This window comes from Pelecanus crispus, chromosome 8, assembly GCF_030463565.1.
Source record: "Pelecanus crispus isolate bPelCri1 chromosome 8, bPelCri1.pri, whole genome shotgun sequence".
NCBI classification, from domain to species: Eukaryota; Metazoa; Chordata; class Aves; order Pelecaniformes; family Pelecanidae; genus Pelecanus; species Pelecanus crispus.
This window is the reverse complement of record NC_134650.1, coordinates 46,368,343-46,383,875: the sequence shown is the minus strand read 5'-3', so window position 1 is coordinate 46,383,875 and position 15,533 is coordinate 46,368,343. Positions and strand designations below refer to the sequence as shown.

General features: G+C 49.2%; 1 protein-coding gene across 2 annotated transcripts in view; it reads left to right on the top strand.

Moving 5' to 3' along the window:
• Window positions 1–14,337: 14,337 nt before the first annotated feature.
• KLHDC4 (kelch domain containing 4) overlaps window positions 14,338–15,533 on the top strand; it is a 28,981-nt gene continuing 27,785 nt past the window's right edge. For both annotated transcript variants that reach the window (XM_075715181.1, XM_075715180.1), the window contains exon 1: window positions 14,338–14,439. In XM_075715181.1, coding sequence (XP_075571296.1) covers window positions 14,341–14,439 — 99 coding nt within the window. In that variant the 5' untranslated portion in view covers window positions 14,338–14,340. The remainder of the gene's footprint in view (window positions 14,440–15,533) is intronic.

Here is a 15,533-nt window from a genome sequence, read left to right as displayed (position 1 = left end):
AAAGGAGAATTGATGTTGACAAACTTCCTTGCAGCAAAATACACCTGACAACAAAATTGTCCCCTTAATATTGAAGCAATGCAAGTTCTGCTTGGAAGTTCTTTTTTTTTTCTTTAAAAAGGAGTTGCTAATATTTCACCTGTTGTACAAAAGCTGTGAGATAAAGGTGTCTCTTCAGAACATGCCAGTCTGTCCTGATTTTGCTGGAGACCTATTTAAGGTGTCAGAGCTCAGCAGCACAGGATTTATAGAAGAGCGGGTGTTGTAGATCTTCAACAAAAGCATGCCTCTAACTCCCTGATAACCTTGAAATGCAATGGAGGGGTTTTTACAGATACCTGTAAGTTTTTTTCCCCCCTGCATATTTACTGAATATGCAAGTTCTCTGCCCATCTCAGGCTGCTGTTCCCCCCATTGGGGATGGGTGGCACGGGAGATGGTGGTGTGGTCGGGGGGCCCGGAAATCTGGCCTCTCCTCCAGCCAACATTGTGCCTGGCTGTGCCTCAGTTTCCCCAGCTGGGAATGATCTCGCCCGCCTGCTGAGAGCAGCTAAAAAGCGCTGCCTGAATCAAGTGGGGCAAGAAGTGCTGGAAATTCCCCTGGTCTTCATCCAAGCTGCACAATGAGAAAGATAAATCAACATTTGAATCCTTACATAGAATTACAGGCCAGGGAAGTAAGAAATGACAATTCGTCTTGCCTGAGCCTCTCCTAATTTAACTAACTTGTCCTTCAGACACTGTTCTTCTGGGGCCAGCATGCAGGGCACCTTGTGTTCACATGAAGAGCTCTGCCAGCACCCTGTCCCCGAAAGTCGGCTTGCAGTCAAGGTTTCCTGGAGCAGAAAATGTACCTGTTGCCTTAGTCTTGCTAAAGAGGTGCCTTGGGGAGCTTGTCCCCAGATCTGGGTTAGCTGGAAGCCCTTTCAGCACAATCCAATTACCCACCGCGTGCACCAGGAGCCATGGCAAGCGGTGTTGGCCGGCAAAGAGCTGAGCGGCAACCCAGTTGGGATAGAGCTGGCAAGGCGCTGAGCAGGGGAAGGATGCCAGGGTGACGGACAGTGCCTGAGACAACGGAAACAGGCAGGATGACAGATTATGTAAGAAAAATAATTCTTTTTTGGTATTAAGAGCTCTTTTCAACACCTCCTTTTAGAACTGATTCCCTGCCTCCTCTCTGCAGCCAGCGCAATAAGCACTGAAAGGATCCAGCTCGAGGATCCTATCCTGCTCTCCCGGCTTCTCTGCACGGGTTGTCATCACTTGTCACTGCGTCCTTCAGAGCTAGACCACATCGCCGTCTGCGGCAGGGACACGCACGGGTTACAAAGCAGCCTCGGAGGGTAGGGATGCATTTGGCCATGGCTGCCTCCGAGCAGAGCAGTGGAAGGTCTTTATAGGTGCTCTGTCTACGCACTGTGCCAGGCTCTTGGCACAATTCGAAGCAAGCTTTGAGCAGGGTTTTCATCAAAGACGTCTCCAGATTTCTGAAAGTGATGTACTGTCCGTAACGGCATCAAGTTATGAATCTCGTAACCTCCAGAGCAGTCAACAGTATTATCATAAAAAGGAGTAATAAAAATAAAAGGCACAGAGTTTTGTGTACACTAAGTGCCATAAGCAAATTCTAAGGATGTGGCAATATGCCTGTACAAACCCTAAAAGTGTAACTACATGGTGGGAACACGAGTGTGTTCTCCACTTTCGACCAGTTTTCTGGCTGGTCTGGTCGTCTCCAGGAGGCTGGCTCCAGATTTCGGTGAGGTCATTTTTGCTCTAACTTGTCTGGGAAAAGCATGGGCTCCCCCCTCTCCCCATGCAGCTCCTCATCTTGTGTAACCTCTGCGTGCTGCAAGGGCGGGAGAGCTCGTCCCTCTCAGCCTTTGGCTTTGCAAAGCTCATAAATCAGGTCCGGGCATCTCAGGTATTCGGGAGGTTTTGCGGTGTAATCAGCTGTATGGAGGTGCCGGTGCATGTTATATCTGAGAGCAGCCTTGCTGCAAAAACACCAGATCAGTTAAAAGAAAAAAAAATCCCAGTGTCTGGAGGGGATGTGTTACCTCTGCCAGTAGAAGGGTGGGTGGTGAAGCTCCTGCTCAGCCGATATGGATTAAAGCCCTGTGAGTCTCTGCGTGATAAAGGATGCGCAAAATGCATTTGGGCCTGCGAGGACTTGAAATGAGGTTGCTGCTGGCCCTGGCCTTCGTTAAACAAAAGTCAGCAGACCAACTGCACACAGATAATCAAAACAACAGTACATGTAATCTGTCTACATCTTGAGAAAATCAAGCTGAACGTTTTGGGGTTGTGTCAACAGCAGTTGGGGAAGTGGTTGTGTGGCCACGGGGAGATCTGGCCAGCCGAAGACATGCAAGGAGGAGCTCCGCTTGCAGACATTACTGCAAGGGCTGACGAGGATGCCCACACTTGGCAGTCCCCCCTGCCCTGCCGTGACAGCCGCCTGCAAGTCACTGGGACGTGGGCGCTGCTGGCCGGATCACGGAAAAAGCCACCGTACGCCACAGGGACCCAAAGGAAGCGTACTTTGGTGACCATAAGCTGCTGCCCACTGGACGTTACACCCTCTTCCCTGTTTCACTATTTCTTGCATCTTTGAAGTCAGCTGGTTGTTGGGATCTTTAGAGGATTTTCCAGATGTCCTGATGAACTTGCAAGGCTGGGAATGTTCATGCCAGGCTGAGCTCCCTGCTGTTATCTGCAGTCTCCTAACGCTGCCGAAGCCTCCTGTCCGTCCGCCTGCAGTATTTAGCATTTGCCATTTGCCAACGTTGTGTTTGCATTAGGAAAAAAAAAACAAAATAATTCGGATTGACAAAGTTGCTTGAAATAGCCTTTTCAAAGAGGTGGTGGCTTTTCACAATGTAAAGAGTTTAAGCTCTCACATGACATGTTGGGTTGTGCAATTACTGCAGGAATCAGCATTGGCTCTAGACAGCGTGGTCGCAGGGGGAGAGCAGGAACCTGAGAAAGCAGCCAAACGGAAAGGTCTGGGCTGAGAAGCTGCTAATTGGACAGTCCTTCCTCAGGTAGAGAAAATAATTGCTTCCAAATACAAATGCCAGTTCCTAGAAGAAAGCCATTTAAAGCCACAGTAATCCCAGTGTAGATGAGACCCTCTGAGTAAGCGAAAATTACTATTGCTGGTCACATTTTTTCTTTAGAAAGAACATTTGGGGATGGAAAAATCCTTTTGTTACTTGCTCATGTTTGTTTTCTTCATAGACCTCTAATATTTTCTAGAAAAGGCCAGAAGCCTGGCATTACCTAGTTAGAAAGCCTGCAAGTCTCAAGCCTCTCTGGCTTTTTTTTAGTTTCTATGTTTAATTAAAATCAATACTTCAAATTAAAACATAGAAAACTGAAAGAAAAATAGTCTGCCTTTTTTCTTGTACCCCGTGGAGCTTCTGAGCAGGTGCTACCACTGCTGAGCAAAGGTTAAACAGCTTTTGACTGTCTTACTCCTTAAACGAAATTTGAGAGAACCTCCTGCACCCAAGTCAAACGAGATAAACCAAACAATCTTGCAAAATATTCTCTATGGGATTTTCTTCTCGCTATGTGGGCCAGATACCATCTGGATTTCTTCCCTGCCCTCAGCACAGAAAAAGAAGCCTGCAAAACCACTTTTATACCCGCCTAATTCTGGCCATGGGCTTGCAGCCTCTTCAGGGTCTGACGCAAGACCCTAGCACGGGCCGTTGCATCAGACGAAAACAGCAGGAGCCATTTCGCAGCCTACAGGGTGGGAAAGCGCCCGCAGAGGCACAGCTCTGCCCCGTCTTCCCCCCAAAAAACAGCGGCTCTGCTTCCTTCCTTGCAGGAAGCTCTTTTTTTGCAGGAAAGGAGCCTTATATTCAACCCAGCAGCCCTGAGGCTGCTCAGAGCAGCGCTCTAAGGGTGTCTCAGAAATGGGCTGGTTTGCTACAGGACAAGATCCCCAACAGAAACACAATTTACTGCAACTGTCTGTGTTTTAACCACCTTCTTGTTGTGGCCTGTTCTCGCCTGTGTGCTGGGAAAAAGGCTTCAGCCTGAGAGCTTGTGGATGCTGAAGCCAGCTCTGTTGATTCATGCAGGGGGTTAGGCGGGGAAGGATGCTTTCATTTGATTTTCTTTGCCCTTATTAAATGAATTCCAGCCTTTCTGTGGAGCTACACACCCTGCTTTGTGTGCCACAGTGACCCAGGCATCAGCCCTGGTCCCGCTGCAAATCACGGTGGCGTAAGTCCTGCGTCGGTTTTTTGGGGCAGTTTGCTCCAAGCATTGATGTGAGTGCTGCGAGGGTTGACCTGCTGCATCCTCACCCCTGAAACCCTGCCGGGATGGGGAGCTGCAACTGGCAACCCGCAGCGGGTGCGTGTTCAAACCCTCTCGAGGCCTGTGTTGGAAAGAAACCACAGACATGGGGGAAACTCCTCTCCCACCCATCTCTGAGATAATAGCATGGAGATGAAAGGACAAAAGGAATCTCAAGGCTGGCTAACTCCAGGCAGGTGTGATGGAAACGGGGCTTGGGAAGAGATGGAGACTTGGAGACAAAGAGGGAAATCGACCTGGAATGAAAAAGGGATCTTGGTCCTGCATTAGATCAAAGAGCAAAAGGCACGTCAGGAAGAGCTTCCCTGCCGGGTACATGGTTTGGTGGTGGGGCAGGCGGAGGAGCTGGCAATCCCCCCCGTACAAATAACCCCAAAGGGGTGGCAGAAGGAATTGGGCCACAACCTTTCAGTTTGGACTGCAGCGCCTTGGAAAGTGAAGGGCTTTGGATACTGCTGCTCAAAAGGCCAACCCAAACTCCCTGCACTGTTTGGGTGAAGTTCCCCATGTTTTTAGACCGATGGAGTTACCACCCGGAGCTAAAGGATTTTCCCCAACTGGGTTTGGTGAGGTTCCCCTCGTGGCCTCAGGCGCAGGCAGTGCTCAGCTCGCTGCCTCTTCCCAACAAATAACCGCTGGCTTGTTCAAACCCCGCTGGCCTCCAGGTGCAGTGGATAAAGGTGAGGGATTGGTAGGAATGAGGAACCCCAGCGCCAGCCCATGCCTGCCTCCAGCTGAGCCCTTCACCAGGCAAGTCTGTGCCTGGGGAGAGGCACCAGCCTCTCCTGGTAGCTGCCCTGCAGTTCAGAGCCTCGCCAGATCGCTTTGCTCCACGTTTGTCCGATATGTACCAATTCCCGCTGATGTAGGTGTAATATGGCTCGTGAGCTAACAGCTCTGTGCAGAAGAAATGACCTTCCGGGCAGATCTCTCCGCTGGATGTCCCACACCAGTGGCATGGCACAGAAGGACTCATTGCCCTGTGTGGGCTGCGCAGCGCCTTTATTTCATGGTGTCTTAAAATACCTGTGCTCTTTTTAGTGGACTGGCATCCCCCAGTGCCACAAGTGAGCAGGAAGAGCCTGTCCATGAAGGCAGCAGAGGGGAACAGGCAGCTTCTGCAGCTGGCGTTGCACAAATACGTCCCCTGTGTTCTCCTCTTCCTGGCACCTGTCTGGTGAGCAGGGAAGAGCGATTGTATTAAATCAGAGCTGGCCTTTTGCATGGGAATATAACCCACCACTCCCGCTGGCTGGCGTACAGACAGCCTGGGTAAGAGGAATAGCACCAGAATGGGCATCCTGCAGCTCACGGACCCAGGCACCCAGCCACGATCCTGCTCCCTCCCTTGTGCGGCTGGGTGGCTTCTCACCTCGGTCCCGTAACGTGACAGTTTATCTTGTGGGAAAGCGTGAAGCTGGCCTGAGTGTCAATAGCCACCATAGAAACCCAGTTTACACTCCCGATCTTTGCCAGACAGCTCTGCAGAGCAAGCAGCAGGTATCAGAGTAAATATTGGTTTTCAAATGGGCCCTAATGGGACCTAATTCTGCTTTGTCAGCAGAATGGATCATGTGTGGCGTGTCAGATTGTTTTTCACGTGGTTCTCTTAATAATAAAACTGTTCTTTCCATTCAAACAGCACAGAAAAAAGCCCACTTTGACATATCACCAAGATCTGGTTTTTGCCTTCCTGTCTGACTCTTTCTTTTCTACTAAAAGAAATTACATCACAGGCAGGAAACCAAGATCGTTGTTTCCGAGAGAAAACAGTACACATTACAGTGATAGAAAAACTGTTAACGGATATTATTTTCATGGGGATTGCACCTTGAGGTTAAAATTAAAGCTTTTCTTTAAAAAATGAGTCAGTGATAGACAGATATGGGACAATCATCTATAACATCATGTCTATAAAAACACCCTGAAACACGTTCAGAAGTGGATGTGATGTCATCTTTTAAAAACTAAATCATACTAATTGCTGGAGTACAAATCTATCCAAACAGTCAGTGCAGAAGAACAGTGTTGTGATGAGGCAGTAGGCTTTGTAGGTGACACACGGTGTTCTGCTGGAAGGAAAAAAGAAAGTTTTATCTACACTTCGTGGTCCCTAAATTGCTAACCAACCCTAGAGGGTCTGCTGAGTTTTGGGGGGGTTCACAGGGAAGAGTGAGAAAGAGGCAACTCGGTATAATTGCAACCATGGAGCACGCAGCTCCCATGTCTCCTGCTCCGTGCACGGTTTCTCAAACCCACCACAACAAGCACAATCACACCAAAGCACAGACCCCACTACAGCAGCTCCTTCTAAAGGCTTTAGGAGAACATTTCTGCTCAGGAGAGTGGTTAATATACCCAAGTGTACCTTTTTAAGCCATTGAGAATGAACAAATATTTTCTTTTCTTTTGCAAAACCACAAGGAATCTTGCCAGGGTCATCATTTCCTGAGGGTAAATGTTTAGCATGATAAGGGATGTATGGAGCTATCTTTACCGAGGGGCTAACAAAACCAGACTGAGCTGGAGTGGGAGAACATACCAAATCCCGCCGGAGTGCATTGCTCAGACTGGTAAAGCCTTGTCAAATCAAGGTGACAGCAGCAGGTAGGGCAGTAAGTAGATAATCTGATCCCAATAGCTGTCACAGCACTACCAGGAAAAGCAAATGCCAATCAGTTGTGGAAAAACCTATTCACCCATCAGGCCAGGGTCAGTGGCTTTTTTGTGAAGATAAAACAGAATTAATTTCATCAGTGTCACTGTTATCAGGGCTGAGGTAGGTAAAAATCAAACACTAAGGGTCAGTCCCTGTCCTTTGCCTCCTCCGCTGCAACAAACTGTAAAAGTTGGGCATGGGAGAACAGTTAGAAACAACCCCTGTCCACTCTTGCCACAAGGCAGGTCGACTTGCTCCAACCATCTTTGGCCGACATTGGCCTCGCAGGGTCTTAGGCATGTCTTTGGAAACATCACAGCCACCCCCAGACAGTCTCTTCTCACGTCTCACTAGCCTGGTAGTCAGTAAGTTTTCTCTAATGCGTAAATGAAACCTTTCTCTGCTAATATATAAGCCAGCCTCCTCACGCTACCTGCCATGAGACTACTACAACATCTTCCCGCCTTGACAGCAAGCTGGATGAGCCACCGAGACCGGGCAGACGTGCTCCCTTACGAACTGATGGAGGAAAACTGGTGCTTGAGAGCACTTGAATGAGAGCATTGTACCTAGCCTGGTGATGGCAACAAAAGCCAGGCGAGATACTAAATGCTTTTCTGCCACAGCCTGCCTTCATATTACTGGGGATAATATTTGCCCCAGTATTCCTTCTCCATTTAAGTGAAACATCCCTCTCTAAAATATTCTGAGGTCCTGCAATGAAGGGGTTTGTAATGGGAACTGAGTGTTGGCTAGGCGTTCACAGAGCACTGATTATTTTTAAGTGAACTTGTATCTGCCTACAGAGGCAAAACAGGACTGATAACCGTATGCAGTGGCCAGTCCTTTGTGTCCAAGAGAAAGCAGCACCTGCAAACCCACTGCACGCTCCGGCTCTGGAGGTGGTGTGTCGCAACAGCGTGGGCTGTTCAGGCACCTCATGGCAGAGTAAGTCTCCCTGGGTGCAACAAATGTGCTTGGACTTGTTCTTAGGTAAGCAAAAACATCGGATTAATACTGAGTCCCCACTGGAACTGCTTTCTCTGTCACCTAATTCCTAAAGATTTATGAAAGGGAGGTACTACCTGAATCGGTGAAAGCTGGAGAAACTGAAATACAGAAGATTTCCTCACCTCAGCAACTTCCGTTCACTTGAGTACATCGTGCTGCTTTTCTCCTCGCATCCTGAAGCCTGGCCCTGGGCTTGGTTATCCGTTTCGCACTAGCAAGAGCTCTGCACCTCCGCAGATGATGCAATGTCTCAGCAATTCTTGCACCATGGCGCGGTGGGAGCAGGCTCGGGACTCTTCTCTGCAGAAGACCTGACATCTGGTGGGACATGAAAGCCATTACAAGTCTTACTACATTCCAGTCTGGGTTGCATCAGACTTAGAATTTGAATAATGGGGGGGTGGTGGTGGTGGTGGTGGTGGTGGTGGTGGTGGGTGTGAACCGGTTGTGTACATAAGGAAAGGGGATTTTAAGGTATTTTTGGCTGCTTTGCTCTTATGAGCAGTATGACCTCTCCTATCCAGAACTCAATTCTCACCCCAGGCTTTCTGGGGTTTCCTTTTACTCACTTCTTTTCTACCCGGTTCACCCAATTATTTACACTTCTCTTTAGAAATGACAAAGTGCATTCAAAAATACCTGGGGTGCTGTGAATAAGGCTGAGCCCCAAATTGTGCACCTGCACCCAATCTCTCCACAAAACCCTGACCCCAGGATGAGGTGAGCCAGGGACCTGGGCAATGACATTGGCATTTAAGAGGAGTGCCTCTGCATCACTTTGGTACATAAATGAGTGGAAAAATATCTAAACACGTTCATAAATAAAATGGGAATAGAGCAAAACAAGCCTGATGACAGGTAAGGAAAAAGAGTTTCAGCTGGTATCAGCCAGACTCCATCCCTGATATTGTGAACCCCACTGCCTTACACAGTGAAGATTAAGCATCTCTAAAGAAGCTTAGGTAGCCTAATTAATGGTTCACTAGCCTAATTAATGAAGAACGAGGACAGACATAAAGGCAGTCTAAGATTTCTGCTTTCTCATCGCCGTTCTGGGAACGGGCACACTGATTTGAGCAGATTGATGGGGGCCAATGTCACAGAAAGACAGAGATTTTTCTGTGCAGCTGCTGGAGCATTTTAATCAGGAGCAGCTTCAAGGCTGGGCTGGTAAATACTGCCATGGCTCAGCGAGACCGTGGACACCCTACACACTTGAAATACCACCATCAAAGGTGCTCTGATGAAATAGCGGAGGCAAAGACCAGTCCCTGCAGCAATGTGATGTCTGAAAAAGGACAAACAAAAGAAGGCAGTGACACGTGCAGGAGAATTCAGCTGCTCTACAAGGAAGTGTGCAGAGGCTGACTTGAATAGCATGAAAACAGTAGTTCCTCCAAGAGTCCTGTCCTCCTGGGCATGCATGCGCGTGTCATTGTATTAAGTTAGCAAAACCTTTCTTTGAAAAGAATTCCTGGATTCTGGTGCTTATCAGCGTGGTGGTAAATTGGAAAGACACGTTCAGTAAACAGTGGGAGCAGGCCTTTCTCACGTGGCAGCTGTTCACGGTGAACAGCTGAAATAATTTAGCAGTCTTGCGCTGCTCGCTGGAAGAGAAGGTGCGCGCCCCATGAACAGGATCCCTTGGCAGCACAAGGCAATCAGCACGCAATCAGCGTTCACTCCTCACCCTTGTAGGCAGTTTCAGCTGTTTTACACAAATCAGAAAGTATCTAATTCTCCCAGTACACAGCCACCCTTAAAATGCTGATCAGCCTTATCACTGAGCTGGATATTTTACTACCCTGAGAAGGCTCCTCTATGCCATTCTCAAGGCTAGAACGGGGGCTTGTGCAAAATAACCTTGTTTTCAGACCTAGAGCTACCTCCCACAAATGAGCCTGGCATGACACTGAAGAATGAAACATTAGAGCAGGAAACACATCTTAATGCTTCCTGCTCTGTATCAACCACGCTTCTTGTCCTGGCACTTTGACTGTGAGTGAATTCATTAAAAATTAAGCAAGCACAGCCAGGCTGGGCAAGCTTCACATGTGCAGAAACATGGTTTGGAGGGGCTCAGTTTGATGTTAAACCCAAACTTACTATTTTAGGCATTAGCTGTTCATTTCACTGCTTAGATGGAAGCATCTGCATTTAAAGCCTGAGCTCAGAGAGGGGAGAGGCATGCTCATTTGCTCTGGATCAGTGGTGGAGGCATCCTTACTTATTTGCTGTAGATCAGTGGTGGATTCAGGTGAGAATTTATTTTACCATGTCTGTGGTTTTTTTACCTGCAGGTGATTTCTGTGTGTTAACCAGAGCTGCCATCTTCATTGTTACTCATACTGGTAATGATAATTAGTGCTCTAGCACCAGAGCGCTACAACATCCTTATCTGGAATACGTAAGATTGCTGCACCATTATTAATGATCAGAAATGTGACTTTCAAAACCACTCTCCTGCTCTGTCTTGCTTTTTAATTCTTTCTCCGCAGTTTTCTTATCAAAAACACAGAAACCCCAATGAAGTCCCACTGGAATGGCAAAAGTAAGGGCTTTCACAGATTCACTGAGAATTTGTGGCTTCAAGTGTGACAATCTGCTGGTGGATTTAGATTGATGTCCCTTGGGATCTGTATCTGAATAAAACCACACTTTGTACTTCCCTCTAGGGAAGCCTCTGCCTTCCTCTGCTTCCTCTGTTTTCAAGATATGAAAGCACCAATTTCAAAAGAGAAAATTCAGGAAGCCAATTGAATGGCCTTGAGATATTATCAGCTTCTGGTTATAAATGAGCCTGAATGGAGCAAAGAACCATCGCTGACTTGCTGCAGCCACTTGCTTTGTCCGAATCCAGTTTCAGGTGCTACGCACATAAGCAGGGGCCGAGGGGCCTCTACTGGGCTATGAGCACGGCCAGGATAAAGCCCCAGACTTTCTGAGAGGAGGGACTTTTTCCAAAATGAGCCTTGGCTATGTATGTGCTGTTCCTTGACCCTTGGCTGTATTTGCCTTTGGAGAAGAATGACTTTGAAATGCTGTCACCAGAGTCTGGGGGTCATATTTTTTTGTGGTTTTCTCCTCCCTATTTTATATGTGCAGAGGAGGAAAATGGCAGCCTGAGCCTGGAGCAGACTGAGGGACCTGGTTTTTGACTCGTTACGTGAAGCTTTCCTGCATAAGTTGTACACCACACAGCAGTTAAAGAAAATAATTTTTCCTGTGCATCCTGACGTGTCCCAGGGCACATGCGGCACTCGGAGCCCTGAGTCTGCTGATCTTCTCCAACGCACTGGTGTTCCTGGGTGTTACGCAGGCGTGATTTGGTGTTCCCTTGCAGCGTTCTCCTCTTGCTCTGCAGGGCCTACACCAAAAATCCCATTGCGGTGGATCCCAGCATGGCTGAAGTGGTCCCCACTCAGCAGCCTCATGGTCCTCTCTGTTTACAGGGCTTATCTTCATTCTCATCTTTCTATAAAGACAGTGTCAGTATGCTCTAGCACACCAGCTCTTCCTGCAATTGCAATGCATTTTTCGTTGATTTAGTTACTGTGCTGTCAGCATGTCCTCCCGCTTAATCTGTGTCATTAATTCCTTCCTTGCTACTGGCTTCAGAAAGCATTAACAAGGGAAAAATAAATCAAGTGTTAGAGCACAAAGAAGACTTGTGGGAAAAAGCTTTTGAGTCTTTTCTGAAGCTTTCATGCCTGTTATTCTTTACTTTGCTGATACAGCTGGATTTACCATCCTGTTGAATGAGCATATTCCAGACTATAAAAAAATAACAAAGTAAAACCACGTGCTCTTTGTATAGGTCAGAACTGGAGATGGGCTGCCAGATATAACAGCATAGGACAACTTCAGAGCAGTAGAACGAAATGTGCAAGCGCAGGCAAAGTCAAGCTTATGATAGCATAAGCTATCATGTTCCTCAAAACAAAGCGGAAACAAAACCCGAGACCTAACAGAAATGAGAGTGTGAGGACATCTGTGCGTGGGAGCATGTGTGTGTGTGCCTGAACGTGGCCATGTTTGGGAGCGCACATCTGTCCGCCAGCTGGGTGAAGATGTTTGCATGAACGTGTAGGAGTACATCCATGTGGGAAAGCGGAGCAGCCTTTCCCATTCAGGGTGATGGGAAGCCTGTTGAAGGAGCTCACCTTAGTCAGTTTTGGAGTCTTAAGTTCATTTTTTGGGCATTGGTGCTCTCAGAGCACAATCTTTAGTCTCATCTGTACAGTCAAGTTGTCCATCGGATCCCTTCAAGGAAGAAGCATCTCTTGATGGCTACCATCATTGCTACAGTAGGATTTCTACACCATGGTGGAGCAGGGGTATATTTATCCCTGAGAAGTTCATGCCCTGTTTCATGCTTATATTGTGCTTTGTATTTTCAAAGTGCAGTGCAAAGTTCTCTTTGTCCTTTCATCCTCTTTTTTCACATAAACCATGAGAAAGTAGACTATGTAGTTCAAGAGATCAGAGAACTCACACCAAGAATGTTCTACCCCACGCAGTTCCCCACATGGTGGCTAGCTCCAAATGACCCCGAACATCTGAAACTACACTCAGAAATATGGAAAATAAGGTTTTGAGAATGCAATTTGAGCTCACAGAGCTGTGGAATTCTGCACGCTCAATTATGGAAATAACCACGAATGATGCAGCACCAAAACGGCCGATGCAAATAGGGACAGGTGGAGTGGGGTGTTCAGGAGGCAAAAGACTCCTTGCTCCCCCAGTAAACCAATGCCTGGTGAAGACTTCAAGAGCGGGTTTCACAAAGACGCAGCCTTTTTCATTTCCAAGTCCCCCTAAAAAGAGTTAGAAGAAGATCTGGCCCCAGAGGAATCAGTGATGAAACTCCTGCAGACATCAGGAGAGGATGTGTTTTCACACACTGGTGTCTTTTTGAGGTTAAAGACCAAGAAGCAGCAGGGAGACTTCCTAGCTTGTGTGTAAGTGCCAGGGAACTCAGCAGAGCTCCTGCATCTTATGTCGGCTGAGAAATTGCCCCATTCACTTGACCTGGTCTCTCCATAGCTTCCTGTGCATAAACATTGACATGCTGCAGCTTTAGTTATAACTGCAATGTTTTCAGAACAACCAAACAACAACACCGGTCGGGATGTCCGTTGTCTGCAACCTCAACATATTTTCCCAGCTCTTCCCTTCGTGCTTCAGGGCTGTGTTTCCAAGATCTAAGGTTCGAGTGTAGGCAGACGTTCAAAGCACAGGATCCGTCCTGCAATTTCCACGGCACGTACTGGATGTTTGGGTTAACTTGGTGGGCCGAGCTGTACCTTCAGTGGATATCCTCGCTGGTTTTGAGTTAGGCGGTGAGTTGGACAGTGATGAAAACCACCCTGCTTCTAGGCAATGCAGGTTTTTGTGGGAATTTAGTGAAAAATACAATGATTGTACTCCTCCCCCAGGAGCAAGAAACAATCACAGAGGCAATTTTGAAGTGCAGGGGGATGAAAGGAAACTCGCAGCTTAAAGGTGTATTTGAACTCATATTTACAGTGTACACGGTGGTTATGTGTTCTGTTTTCCCAGAAATTCTACCTCAGCTCAGCATCTGCGTGAAATACCACGCAAAAAAGAGCAAACTGCCGTTATTCCTTCCCCACCATCGAGATTAAAAAGCAGCTGCCTGGCATCGCCTCGCAGTGCCCGCCATTTCCTTCAGCTGACACCTCAGCTCTCCGAGACCGGCCCAGATAAACCCCGCTTATAAAACTTCGCATCCGAAAATGAAAACACTTGTGCAGCTTCCCCCCCGCCCCAAATCGCCAAGGTTTTCAACCCGCAGTTCATTTTCATTTCTGGACAGGGCGTTGCCCCATGCCTGGCTAAGGCCTTCGGGCCCTTCGCTTCCCTGGGAGGGGCCATTTTGTGTGAGGGGAGGGGGCCATTTTGTGGGTTCAACGGTCTCCTCAGGGCAGAATAAATGGGAACACGAGTCAAAAGGGGTCTGGGCGCTGAGGGCGGGTGACAGGCGGTGTGTGAAGCCGGGTTGGGGCCCTCTCCCCGGCCCGGCGGGGCTCACAGGGCCGGGGCGGGGCAGCCCCGGCTCGCAGCACTCCCTCAGCCCCCGCCCGGAGCCGCGGCAGGGAAGGCGGCGGGCCGGTGCCGGCCGCGCCGAGTCCTCCGGGCCCGCAGAGGGCCCCCGCGGCCACGCCGCTCCGGGCAGGAGGCGGGCCGCGGCCTAGAAGCGCCGGGGCGAAGCGGGCGCCGCTGCCCGCCCCGCGGTGCGCCCGGGGCGGCTAACGCGGCGTGGCGAGCGCGGTGCTCCCCGCGCGGCCTAGCCCGGCCTTGCAGCCATGGGGAAGAAGGGGAAGCGGGAGAAGAAGGGGAAGGGGGCCGAGAAGACGGCCGCGAAGATGGAGAGGAAGGTGTCCCGCAGAGCCAAGAAGGAGGAGGTGAGGGGCGGGAGCGGGGGGCTCCGGGAGCCCCGGCCCGCGGGGCCTGGGCCTCCCCTGGGGCGTCGCGGCGCGGGCGCTTTGTAAACGGGGCCTGAAGGGAAAACCGGCGGTGGAGGCGGCGGCACGGGGAGGTCGGAGGAGGGGGTCGGCGGCGGGGGGATTTCAAGTGGAACGCAAAGGAGCGCATCCAAAGGCAAGCGGCTGTAGCTTGGTTAAGTGACTTCGGGACCCGCAGGGCATCAGCCGGGTACACGGTGGGCGGGCGGGCGGAGGGGTTTTGAGGTCAGCGCGCATTTCGTGGAACTTTTAGGGTTAGCGTGAGCGCGGTCCTGGTGAAAAAGCGGTGCTGATGCAGGCGCCTGTGGGTCGGCGTGTGGCGAAGGGCCGGGGAGCCGGCAGCGCCTGTGTGCCAGGGCACTCGAGGGGGAAGGAGGGTAAGGGGCGAAACGAAAACTGCTGCCAGGAAGAGTTTTGCCATACCACTGGCAAGCTGGGTGTAGTGTGTGACAGCAGGTGTAAAAGGAGGACAGGAAAATGCAGTTTTCTGCATTTCCGCAAAGGTCCTTCTTGCCTTCCATCTCCCCCATCCTTTTCTTCTGGTCTTAAAAGCAAATGAAAATGTTTGTTTCTCTGGGTCCTAGAGTGGGCGCTTGTATTTAGGCTTCAAAACAGCTACTTTTCCCTGGTCAAAATGTGTTACCAGCATAATACAAAAACTTAAAACGTGGAAGGTGCCAGTGTACATGTGTACTGGCTGCAGGGAGAGCTGATGCCACGCTGCAGAGGCAAAATCCCCAGATTTTGGAAATCTCTGCTTTGACCACGCCTTCAGGAAGGTTGACTGAAGGGAGGTGGTGAGCAATGGGGGTTGTAGGAGAGACCGTGGGTCAGAAACTCCCCCTAGCTGCAATCCTGCTTCTGCCCTTGCAAACTGCAGCTTTGGAGGCAGATTTTATTTTTAAGTGATGGAAGTTGGAATAAAAATACATGCAGGTTTCTCTCCAGCTAAAGCATGAGCTGGGAATAGAAAAGAGTTCCAGTTCCATTTAGGCATTTTTCCATTGCAGATGAAGCAAGAGGACTAGCTGGAT